Raw genomic sequence first — 12979 nt, forward strand, 5'->3', positions numbered from 1 at the left:
TGGTAGAGTGCTATAGTGTCACAGCTCATAGCAACCTCCAACTCCTGGGCTTAGGCAATTCCCTTGTGTCAGTCTCCTGAATAGCTGGGACTGCAGGTTCCCGCCACAACACCCGGCTATTTTTTTCTTGCAGTTTGTCCAGGGCTGGGTTCGAACCTGCCACTCTTGGTATATGGGGCCGGCGCCCTAACCACTGAGTCACAGGCACCGCCTGAATTTTTTAATAATATAGTTCTTGGCTCGGGACCTGTAGCTCAAGTGGCTAAGGCGCCAGCCACATATACCTGAGCTGGCGGGTTCGAATCCAGCCTGGGCCTGCCAAACAACAATGACGGCTGCAACCAAAAAAATAGCCGGACGTTATGGTGGGCGCCTGTAGTCCCAGCTACTTGGGAAGCGGAGGCAGGAGAATCACTTAAGCCTAGGAGTTAGAGGTTGCTGTGAGCTGTGATGCCATAGCACTCTACCCAGGGCAAAAGCTTGAGGCTCTGTCTCAAAAAAAAATGAAAAGAAAGGAAATATATATATAGTTATTGGCCAGGTCCGGTGGTTCATGCCTATAAACCTAGCAATCTGGGAGGCCAAGGCAGGTGGATTGCGTGAGCTCACGAGTTTGAGACCAGCCTGAGCATAAATCAAGACCCCGTCTCTACTAAAAATAGAAAAACTGAGGTAAGGGAATCGATTGCTTGAGCCTGAGATGGAGGTTGCTGTGAGCTATGATGCCACAGCACTGTACCCAGGGAGGGCAACAGCTTAAGTCTCTGTCTCAAAGAAAAAATAATAATATAGTTCTTTTACTTATTCTGAAAAGGTTAAAATAAAACCAATTTCAAGTTTTAAAAATAAAGGTAATTAGGGAATTTATATGAAACTGTTTGCAATGGAAAATTTTCTTCTCTTTTTTTCTTTGTTTTTGGCCGGGGCTGGGTTTGAATCCGCCACCTCCGGCATCTGGGGCCAGCACCCTACCCCTTTGAGCCACAGGCGCCGCCCTGGAAAAAAATTTTTATTTATTTATTGAGACAGAGCCTCAAGCTGTCACCCTGGGTAGAGTGTCGTGGCATCACAGTTCACAGCAACCTCAAACTCTTTGGCTTAAGTGATTCTCTTGCCTCAGCCTCCCAAGTAGCTGGGACTACAGCCACCCGCCACAGTGCCTGACTATTTTTTGGTTGCAGGCGGGCCCAGGCTGGATTCGAACCCACCAGCTCAGGTGTATGTGGCTGGCACCTTAGCAGCTTGAGCTACAGGCGCCGAGCTGGAAAAAAAATTTTTTATATTAGAAAAAATGATTTATGATTCATTTAATTAATAGGGGCTTTAGTGTTACTTTTTTTGGCTAGGCTACATGATACTCTTAGATACTTAAGTAACAAATCAAAAGTTATCACTGTGTTTCTATTATTTTATTTTAATTTTTTTATGTGTCATTCTCGGTAGAGTGCTATGGTGTCACAATTCACAGCAACCTCCAGCTCTTGGGCTTAGGCGATTCTATTGCCTTAGCCTCCCGAGTAGCTGGGACTACAAGCGCCTGCCACAATGCCCAGCTATTTTTTGTTTCAGTTTGGCCGGGCCTGGTTCGAATGCGCCACCCTTGGCATATGGGGCCAGTGCCCTACTCACTGAGCCACAGGCGCTGCCCTATTTATTTATTTAGACAGTCTCACTCTGTTGCCCCAGGCTAGAGTGCTGCGATGTCAGCCTAGCTGACAGCAACCTCAGAGTCCGGGGTTCAAGTGATCCTCCTGCCTCAGTCTCCTGAGTATTAGGATTACAGAAACTACCACAATACCCTAATAGTTTTTCTATTTTTTGTAGAGATGATATCTTGCTCTTTTTATTTATTTATGTATTTTTTGGAGACAGAGTCTCACTTTCTTACCACCTGGTAGAGTGCTATGGCATCATAGCACACAGCATCCTTAAACTCCTGGGCTCAAGTCATCCTCTTGCCTGAGCCTCCCAAGTAGCTGGGACTATAGATGCCTGCCATAACATTCGACTTTTTTAGTGGTGGGGTCTCACTCTTGGCTCAGGTTGGTGTTAAAGTCCTGAGCTCAGGTGATTTCACCTACTAGGCCTCACAGAGTGGTGGGATTACTGACCTGAGCCACCACGCTGGGCTGGGGGCCATGCTTTTGCTCAGGCGGAGGAGTGAGTGTTGCTTATACTCCTGAGCTATGCGGGGCCAAAATATCTGTTTTCTACCAAGATGCTTCCACAGTAAAAGAGAAATCAAAGTCTCTTTTGCCTAAATCACTGGTGTTTCAAGGAGGGTTGAGGTTTAGTGACATTACTCAATGGGTAGGCTACAGGTCTGTATGGGCTCTATTATTTATTTGGGAAAGGGTGTTCAGACGTATTCTCCGCTGTTGTAATGGGAAGGAGGTCGAGAAACTGCTAACCTATATTCTATTCTATTTTGTTAGAAGTAGGTTTACTGGCTTGGTGCCTGTAGTGCAGTGGTTACGGTGCCAGCCACATACACCAAGGGTGGCAAGTTTGAGCCCAGACTGGGCCAGCCTAGGTAACAATGACAACTGCAAGAAAAAATGGGCAAGAAAAAATGGCTGGGTGTTGTGGTGGGCACCTATAGTCCCAGCTGCTCGGGAGGCTGAGGCAAGAGAATCGCTTGGGCCCAGGAGTTTGAGGTTGCTATGAGCTGTGACGCCATGGCACTCTACCCAGGGTGACAGCTTGGGGCTCTGTCTCACAAAAGAAAAGAAGGTTTACTTCAGTTTTAATTTTTAGTGTATGTGCCACCAAAGCGAGCACTTGGGTTTTAATTTTAAATGTCAAAGAACTATAAATTCTTCTAATAAGAGCTTTTGCTTTTTTCTAGGATTGGCAGCCACCATTTGCATGTGATGTTGATAAACTTCATTTCACCCCACGTATCCAGAGGCTGAATGAATTAGAGGTAACATCCTCACTAGTGTTCTGGTTGCCTGTGTTCCAGATGGGCAGATGGGCCTTCTTTGAAAGTATTAGAGCATATTGAAATTGTTAAAGTTATTCGTAAATCTGTTTTTTGATTTGTGTTTGAACAATAAAGAAAATTTCTTTTTAGTAGAGAACAGACCTTTAAAATACCCAATTGTTAAGAGACCAAGTTAGGCATATAAAAGTTTGCATAGTTGTCAAAATTTTCTTCTTTGTAGAAACAGAGTCTCACTTTATCGCCCTCGGTAGAGTGCCATGGCGTCACACAGCTCACAGCAACCTCCAGTTCCTGGGCTTATGCAGTTCTCCTGCCCGGCTATTTTTTGATGCAGTTTGGCTGGGGCCGGGTTTGAATCCACCACCCTTGGTATATGAGGCTGGTGCCCTACTCACTGAGCCATAGGTGCCGCCCATTTGTCAATTTTCAACAACGTGAAAATTGTGGCTGGCTGAGGTGGCATACACCTCTAATCCCAGGACTTTGGGCATCTGAGGCAGGAGTATGGCTTTAGCTTAGGAGTTTGAAACCAGCCTGAACGACATAGTGAGACCCCATCTCTGTAAAAAATAAATTAGCTGGGTCTGGTGGTTTGCTCCTGTAAGTTATAGCTTCCTTGGGAGCTTGAGATGCCACCATGCTCTGGCCTGGGTGACCAGAATGAGACCTTATCTCTAAACAACTTTTAAAAGACCTCAAAACTGTCTTGGGGCCCGTAGCACAGTGGTTACGGGCCCAGCCACATACACAGAGGGTGGTGGGTTTCAATCCAGCTTGGGCCAGCTAAACAACAATGACAACTGCAACAACAAAAAGTGGCAGGCACCGGTAGTCCCAGCTTCTTGGAGGCTGAGGCAAGAGAAATTGCTTAAGCTCAAGAGTTTGAGGTTGCTGTGAGCTTGACGTCACGGTGCTCTATCAAGGGCGACATAGTGAGACTCTTGTCTCAAAAAAAAACAAAAAACCTCAAAACTCCCCATGAAATTGTGCTTATAAAGTACTTTTCTCTCTCTGTCTTTTCCTTCTACTTTTTTTTTTTTTTTGAGACAGAATCTTACTTTACCACCCTTGGTAGAGTGCCATGGGGTTGTAGTTCACAATAGCCTCAAATTCTTGGGCTGAAGCAATTCTCTTGCCTCAGCCTCCCAAGTTACTGGGACTACAGGCACCTGCCACAGCACCCATCTATTTTTAGAGACGAGGTCTCATTCTCACTCAGGGTGGTCTGGAACCTGTGAGCTCAGGGCAGTCTACCCACCAGAGTGCTGGGATTACAGATGTGAGCCACCTTTGCCTGGCCCTATAGTACTACTTAAATGAAGTCTCAGTCAGAGTGCTTACTTAAGTTATAGGATGGTTTACTCACTGTTTAACTCCCTTGCCTGTTACACGTCGTAAAGGCTATTTCTCTTTCGAATTAATAAAGTGGTTATTGCACTTACATATTCTAAGAATGAAAATATCATATGGGCAGGTAATAGGCAGGAGCTTTAAAATAAGCTGAGTGAGATTCAATTTTTTGTCTTTTAGGCTCAAACGCGTGTGAAATTGAATTTCTTGGACCAGATTGCAAAATACTGGGAGTTACAGGGAAGTACTCTGAAAATTCCACATGTGGAAAGGAAGATCTTAGACTTGTTTCAGCTTAATAAGGTAAAGGACTAATGACAATATTACTCATTTAATAATCTTTCTGACAGGATGAATTTGATCTTTGCCTAAAAATAAACCTATTGTGTGAGGTATTCAGTTCATTTGAGTGGTGGGTATCAGGCTCTGCTTCTCAGGTCTGGCAGCCTTATCTTGTAAAATATTCTGCTGCCAACTGTTTTTGTCATTTTCAGGCTTTATAAAAAAAATCCTGCAATCTATTCCTTTCTGCTGTTACGAATAAGGAAACTGAGGCTCAGGGTGATAAAGAAAATTGACCAAGCTAAGAAGGCTAACATAATCCATTACCGGGTTCACTTAATTCTGAAGCCTGAATTCTTTCCATCAAACTTGCTGCCATGCTTACTACTGTTTATGGAGATTTTAAAAGTCATAGAAAAGGGGGGTGGTGCCTGTGGCTTAAGGAGTAGGGTACTGGCCCCAAATACCAGAGGTGGTGGGTTCAGACCCGGCCCCGGCCAAAAGCTGCAACCAAAATAAAATAAAAAGTTAAAAAAAGTCATAGAAAAGGGCCAAGTACTTGAGTTCTTTCTGTAGTATAGATTTAATTGTTAACTTAGTCCTTCTTCCCTGATGACTGTTTTGGCACAGTGAGAAGTAGGTTTGGGGGGATAAAATGTTTATGGACCATGCTGCCAAAAGCGATGTTTCAGTTCTGTAGCTTAAAATTAATAGTGCATGTATTTTTAAAAGGTAACTATAGCCAAGAACATTTTGTTCTCAGAGTCATACCTAGGCATGAAGAAACAGGAGTTATTTCAATATAGCTTTTTTCTAATTTCTTTTGCTATTTTAACAGTTAGTTGCAGAAGAAGGTGGATTTGCAGTTGTTTGCAAGGAAAGAAAATGGACCAAAATTGCCACCAAGATGGGGTTTGCTCCTGGCAAAGCTGTGGGCTCACATATCAGAGGGCATTATGAACGAATCCTCAACCCCTACAATTTATTCCTTTCTGGAGACAGTTTGAGGGTAAGTTTTGGGGCTAGCCATAACCTATTTCATTTCACTATTTTTTGGTATATTATCTTTTAGGGGAAATGAAAAGATTGTGTTTGAAAGACATTTAGATTCTAGAATCTTGTTTTGTAGGCTGGGCTCGGTGGCTCACGCCTGTAATCCCACGATTGTGGGAGGCCGAGGTGAGTGGATTACCTCAGCTCACAGGTTTGAAACCACCCAGACCTAGAGCGAGACCCCATCTCTAAATAGAACCGGGCGTTGTGGCAGGCGCCTATAGTCCCAGCTACTCGGGAGGCTGAGGCAAGAGAATTGCTTGAGCCCAAGAGTATGAAGTTGTTGTGAGCTGTGAGACTGTCTCTTTAGGGAAAAAAAAAATCTAGTTTTGTAGTTTTTCCTTCACTGTTTTTGTTTGTTCTGTTTTGAGAGCACTTATACTAGGAGTTTGTTTTCAAAATAGAAATGTACAGGGTCTTGCTCTTGCTCAAGCTGGTCTAGAACTCTGAGCTCAGGCAGTCCTCCTGCCTCGGCCTCTCAGAGTGCTAGGATTACAGCTTTGAACCACTTCGCCTGGTCTTTTTTTTTTTAAATGTACATTGTGTAAATATTTAGTAAGCTCATGGATGAAATTGTTTAGAACATTGTGGAATGTTTATGCCTCTGTTTTAAAGTCAGATCTAGATACAGTTGCCCATAAGAGATTAATTTTCTTTTTTTGCGCTCTAACTGGAGGATAGAATGAATAAGAGAATAGAGAATGTCTCCCTGCTTTTATGGGTTGCAGGATTTTTAGAAACATGTCCTCTACGCATGTATACTTAAGGAGGCAGTGCAGTTTCATAGTTAAAAAAAGCACTTAATGCCAACCTGGGCAACATAGTGTGATCCCGGGGGAAAAAAAATACAAAAGAAACAGCAGTGTGGGCAGCGCCTGTGGCTCAGTGGGTAGGGCACTGGCCCCATATACTGAGGGTGGCAGGTAAATAGCCAGGCCCTGTGGTGGGCACCTGTAGTCCTAGCTACTCGGGAGGCTGAGGCAAGAGAATTGCCTAAGCCCAAGAGCTGGAGGTTACTGTGAGCTGTGACGCCACTGCACTCTACCCAGGGTGACTAAATAAGGCTCTGTCTCTTAAAAAAAAAAGACTTGTTTGGGGGGGGGGGGGTGCCGTAGATATTCTCAGTGGCATTGCTGGATTAAATGTTGTCAACTTGAAGTCTTTAGTTTTTTGAGGAGTCTCTATTTTCTTTCTCTTTCTTTCTTTTTTTTTTTGAGATAGCCTCAAGCTGTCCCCCTGGGTAGAATGCCATAGCATCACAGCCCACAGCAACCTCCAATTCCTGGGCTCAAGTGATTCTCCTCCCTCCGCCGCCCAAGTAGCTGGGACTACAGGCGCCCCACAATGTCCGGCTATTTTTTGTGTTGCAGCCATGGTTGTTTGGTGGGCCCGGGCTGGATTCAAACCTGTCAGCTCAGTCGTATGTGGCTAGTGCCCTAGCCACTTGATCCACAGGCTCCAAACCTCTTTCTCTTTTTTTTTTTTTTTTGAGACAGTGCCTCAAGCTGTTGCCCTGGGTAGAGTGATGTGGCATCACAGCTCACAGCAACCTCCAACTCCTGGGCTCAAGCGATTCTTCTGCCTCTGCCTCCCCAGTAGCTGGTACTACAGGCGCCCGCCACAAAACGCCCGGCTATTTTTTGGTTGCAGCCATCATTGTTGTTTGGCGGGCCCAGGCTGGATTTGAACCCACCAGGTCAGGTGTATGTGGCTGGTGCCTTAGCCACTTGAGCCACAGGCACCGAGCCTTTCTCTTTTTTTTTTTTTTTTGAGATGGAGTTTTACTTTCTTGCCCCTGGTAGAGTACTGTGACATCATAGCTCACAGGAACCTCAAACTCCCGGGCTCATGTGATCCTCCTGCCTTAACCTCCTGAGTATTTGGGACAATGCCTGTCTGTTTTTTAGAGATGGGTTCTTGCTCTTGCTCAGGCCGGTCTCAAACTCCTAAGCTCAGGCCATCACCCACCTTGGCCTCCCAGAGTGTCAGGGTTACAGATGTGAGCCACCATGTCCGGGTCTCCCTACTGTTTTCATTGAGGTTATACTAATTGTAATCCCACCAACACTGTACGATATTGCTTTCTCTCTGCATCCTCACCAACATCTGTTGTTTTTGTACTGTTTAATAACCATTCAAACTGAGGTAAGGTAATACCTCATTGAGAGACCCCCGTCTCTGTTTTTGTTATTGTTTATTTCTTTTTGAGACTGAGACTAACTCACAGCATCCTCCAACTCTTGGGTTCAAGCAATCCTCTTGCCTTAGGGGCTCCTCAGTAGCTGGGACTATAGGCGCCTACCACAATGTTCGGCTAATTTTTCTATTTTTAGTAGGGTTGGGGTCTCACTCTTGCTTGAATTGGTCTTGAATATCTCTGCCTAGTCCTCCCAGAGGGCTAGGATTGCAGGTGTGAGCCACTACACCCAACAGACCCCATCTCTTTAGGGAAAAAAAAAAAATCACTCAAGCATTTATACAAACTGTCTGAAAGAAATAGGTATTTAAAGATATCCTTGTACAAACATTGCATGTACAACACAGATGTTTGATTTTTTTTTTTTTTTTTTTACAACACAGATGTTTGTTTAGGGACCTATTGTATGCCAAGGATATAGGTACTGATATATATTCATTGTATGATAGAACATTTGAAAACACAGGAAAGTATTCATGGACTTTGGATCTTGTTGATAAAAGAAAAACAAGAAAGTATGACAAAAAGTAAAATCATTCCTAGTCCTCCCACATGCTGTTTTTCTCAACACTATTTTATGCACATATCTATAAAATTGTAGTATACTATTCATATACAGTGTTGTTTCCTGGTTTCTTTCTTCTTAACATATCATGAGCATTTGCCATGTCTTATTCTTAAGTGCATGGGTTTTTTAATGGCTGTGGCAATTGATTTTTATAGCCAGGCTTTGATTTGATTTTTCCTATTGTTGACTATTTAGGTTCGCTCCTTTTTTATTATACTACTGTAATGGAACATTCTTTAATTTTAGGCCTGTTTCTGATTTTTGAAATAGGCTCTTTCTTTTTAAATTCTTCTTTTTACTTCTCTCAAAACCATGGCAGAATGAAAGTTTCTTTTTTGTTTGAGCCAGAGTCTCACTATGTTGCTCTCAGGAGAGTGCTGTGGCATCACAACTCACAGCAACCTCAAACTCTTGGGCTTAAGTGATCCTCTTGCCTCAGCCTCATGAGTAGCTGGGACTACAGGCACCCACCACAACACTCCACTGTTCTCTTGTTGCAGTTGTCATTGTTGTTTAGCTGGCCATGGTGGGTCCGAACACGCCAGCCTCAGTGTATGTGGCTGGCGCCGTAACCAGCTGTGGGCACCGAGCCCAGGATGAAAGTTTTTAGGGGAATGGAGAACTGGAGAACACATAGTTAAAAAAACAAATGGTGTGCAATAAAGGAATTGTTGCAAGAGGGTGAATTAAAGCTTAAGCTACATTTTAGGAAACTTGAGAAAAGTTGATGTTCTTTTCAGTGGAACAGAAGGAGTCTTGCATCACCATGTTTTCTTTATTTTTTTTTGAAAGAGTATTACTATGTTGCCCTCAATAGAGTGCTGTGGCATCACAGCTCATAGCAACCTCAAACTCTTGTGCTTAAGCAATTCTCTTGCTTCTGCCTCACAAGTAGGTAAACTACAGGTCCCCGCCAGAACACCTGGCTATTTTTTTTGTTGTAGTTGTCATTGTTGTTTGGCAGGCCTGGGTTGGGTTCCAACTCACCAGCCCTGTGTATGTGGCTGGTGCCCTGGTCCCTGAGCTACCGACGCCAAGCCCATCACCAAGTTTTCTTTTTTTTTTTTTTTTTGTAGAGGCAGAGTCTCACTGTACCACTCTCGGGTAGAGTGCCGTGGCGTCACACTGCTCACAGCAACCTCTATTCTTGGGCTTACACGATTCTCTTGCCTCAGCCTCCCGAGCAATCATCACCAAGTTTTCTAAGTGTCCTAAAGAATTGCTCTGTCTCTGTGGGAGGATGTGATTATGGTACTAATCACCTTCAAATCCTAGTTTCTCTAGAAAAGGTTAAAATTAGAGTCTGTGTGTGATAGCATTACATACCAACGCAACATATATGTTTGTTTTAAGTTGTGGTTTATAACAAAATAATAAAGCTCTTCATATATATTCTGAAGCTGTCGGGCTTAATTTTTTTCTTAGGCCTGAAGTTCTTACAGAACCAAGCTGACTACAGGTGGTGGAACCATTAAGACTATTTTGTAAAATAGGGATCTCATACATAGTATCTGAATTTGTTTTTCTTTTCTTTCTTTCTTTTTTTTTTAGAGACAGAGTCTCACTTTGTTGCCCTCAGTAGAGTGCTGTGCTAACAGCTCACAGCAACCTGCAGCTCTTGGGCTTAGGTGATTCTCTTGCCTCAGCCACCTGAGTAGCTGGGACTACAAGCACCCCCAACAACACCTGGCAATTTTTTTGTTGCAGTTTGGCCGGGGCTGGGTTTGAACCTGCCACCTTCCGTATATGGGGTGGGCACCCTACTCACTGAGCCACAGGCACTGACACCCCCACCCCCCCTCTTTTTTTTGAGATAGAGTCTCACTATGTTGCCCTCAGTATAGTGCTGTGGCGTCACAGCTCACAGTAACCTCAGACTCTTGGGCTAAAGCAGTTCTCTTGCCTCAGCCTCCCAAGTAGCTGGGACTATAGGCACCTGCCACAACACCCGGCTATTTTTTGGTTGTAATTGTCATTGTTGTTTGGCAGGCCTGGGCTGGGTTAGAGCCCACCAGCTCTGGTGTGGCTGGCACCCTAGCCACTGAGCTACAGGCGCCAAGCCAGTATCTGAATTTCTGACCATCCTCTTAATACAATTTATATGATTCAGCTCTATTACTATTTCCTTAATCATGCATACTTTTGTGTTCCAGAAGATTTTTAAAATATATAAAAGTGGTTAATTCAGATGATAAACAGGTTCATTCCCCTCTGCATGCTTTCATTAAAATATTATAAATGCTTGGGCAGTGCCTGTGGCTCAGTGAGTAGGGTGCTGGCCCCATATACCGAGAGTGGAGGGTTCAAACCCAGCTCTGGCCAAACTGCAACAAAAAGTAGCCAGACACTGTGGTGGGTACCTGTAGTCCCTGCTACTCGGGAGGCTGAGGCAAGAGAATCGCCTAAACCCAGGAGTTGGAGGTTGCTGTGAGCTGTGACTCCACGGCACTCTACTGAGGGTGACAAAGTGAGACTCTGCCTCTAAAAATAAAGGAAAAGAAATATTGTACATGCTTAATGAGAGCTTGTAGAATGGAATGGAGGGTAATGTTCCATACTAATTAATTACTGATATTTATTTTGCCTGGTACTTAGTTCCACAAAAAGAACATTTAACTAATAGGGATATAATCGTTAACTTTTCCAGATAAATCAATGGAAAGGTTTATTAAAGTAAGGAGAATAATTGGCCGGGTGTGGTCACTCACACCTGTAATCCCAGCATTCCGGGAGGCTGAGGTGGGTGGATAGCTTGAGTTCATGAGTTCGAGACCAGCCTGAGCAAAAGCGAGGCCCCATCTCAATTTAAAAAAAAGAAAAATAGCAAAAACTGAGGCAAGACGATCGATTGAGCCCAAGAGTTGGAGGTTTCTGTGAGCTATGATTCCACGACACTCTACTCAGGGCAACAGCTTGAGACTGTGTCTCAAAAAAAGCCAGAATATTTAATATTTAGAAGGAGATGTGCTAGTGGTAGATTCATTGCCTGTTATAAAGTAATCTGAATCAGTAACTTTTTTCTTTTCTTTTTTTATTAGTATTGTTATTAGTTTTTTTTTTTTTTTTTTAGAGGCAGTCTCTGTCATCTTCGTAGAGTGCTGTTGCGTCACAGCTCACAGTAACCTCTAGCTCCTGGGTTTAGGTGATTATCTTGCCTCAGCCTCCCTAGTAGCTTTGACTATAGGAGCCTACCACAACGCCCGGGTATTTTTTGTTGCAGTTTCCCCGGGGCCAGGTTTGAACCCGCCACTCTTGGTATATGGGCCTGGTGTCCTACCCACTGAGCCACAGGCGCCACCCTGGAACCTGCATTTTTTTCTTTTTTTTTTTTGTAGAGACAGAGTCTCTCTTAATCACCCTTGGTAGAGTGCCGTGGCGCCACACAACTCACAGCAACCTCCAACTCCTGAGCTTAGGCAATTCTCTTTCCTCAGCCTCCCAAGTAGCTGGGACTATAGGCGCCCACCACAACGCCTGGCTATTTCTTTTTTCTTGTTGCAGTTTGGTTGGGGCCGGGTTTGAACCCGCCACCCTCAGTATATGGGGCCGGCACCCTACTCACTAAGCCACAGGCACTGCCCCAGATGATACCTTTGATGATCGTATTGATAGTATTGTTTGAAAGTGCAGAATTTTATTTTATTTTGTTTTGTTTGTTTATTTATTTATTTATTTATTTATTTATTTAGAGACAGAGCCTCAAGCTATCACCCTGGGTAGAGTGCTATAGCATCATGGCTCATAGCAACTTCTAACTCCTGGGCTCAAGCAATTCTTCTGCCTCTCCCTCCCAAGTGGCTGGGATTACAGGCGCCTGCCACAACGCCCAGCTATTTTTTTGGTTGCAGCCATCATTGTTGTTTGCCGGGCCCGGGCTGGGTTTGAACCTGCCAGCTCAGGTATATGTGGCTGGTGCCTTAGCCGCTTGAGCCACAGGCGCTGAGCCGAAAGTGCAGAATTTTAAAATCTAGAAAATAGTGTTGAATTCTCTTTTTGTATTACTCCAAACACTTTTTTGAAAATAGATTCTTTTTTTTTTTTGAGACAGAGTCTCACTATGTCACCCTCAGTAGAGTGTAAACTCTAGGGCTCAAGCAATCCTCTTGCCTCATCCTCCCAAGTAGCTGGGACTACAGGCGCCTGCCACAATGCCCAGCAGTTTTTTTATTGTTGTTGTAGTTGTAGTTGTTTTGGTGCCTGGGCAGGGTTCAAACCCACCACCTTTGGTGTATGTGGCTTGCGTCATAACCACTGTGCTACGGGAACTGAGCCACAATGAGATACCCTTTTTTTTTAAGATAACACAGGACGAATTCTTGTATTTATTTTTATGAAATAATGTTGATGATTTAACTCTAAACCAATCCCACAAGTACAGGTCGGGTGCAAGGAATACACAGTTGTATCCAAATAGTACAATAGATATTTATCAAGAAAATATCCTTCATTTCAAATGCAGACCATATTATTAAGAAATGGGCAATTTGGGGCGGCGCCTGTGGCTCAATGAGTAGGGTACTGGCCCCATATGCCGAGGGTGGTGGGTTCAAACCCAGCCCCGGCCAAACTGCAACAAAAAAAT

At 43.9% G+C, this 12979-nt stretch overlaps 1 protein-coding gene across 2 annotated transcripts in view; it reads left to right on the forward strand.

Annotated features, from left to right (window-relative positions):
- Positions 1 to 12979, forward strand: part of KDM5B (lysine demethylase 5B) — a 90717-nt gene that overhangs the window by 25152 nt on the left and 52586 nt on the right. For both annotated transcript variants that reach the window (XM_053604141.1, XM_053604142.1), the window contains exons 2-4: positions 2849 to 2926; positions 4478 to 4600; positions 5418 to 5588. In XM_053604141.1, coding sequence (XP_053460116.1) covers positions 2849 to 2926; positions 4478 to 4600; positions 5418 to 5588 — 372 coding nt within the window. The remainder of the gene's footprint in view (positions 1 to 2848; positions 2927 to 4477; positions 4601 to 5417; positions 5589 to 12979) is intronic.

This window comes from Nycticebus coucang, chromosome 10 (assembly GCF_027406575.1).
Source record: "Nycticebus coucang isolate mNycCou1 chromosome 10, mNycCou1.pri, whole genome shotgun sequence".
Classification (NCBI taxonomy): domain Eukaryota; kingdom Metazoa; phylum Chordata; class Mammalia; order Primates; family Lorisidae; genus Nycticebus; species Nycticebus coucang.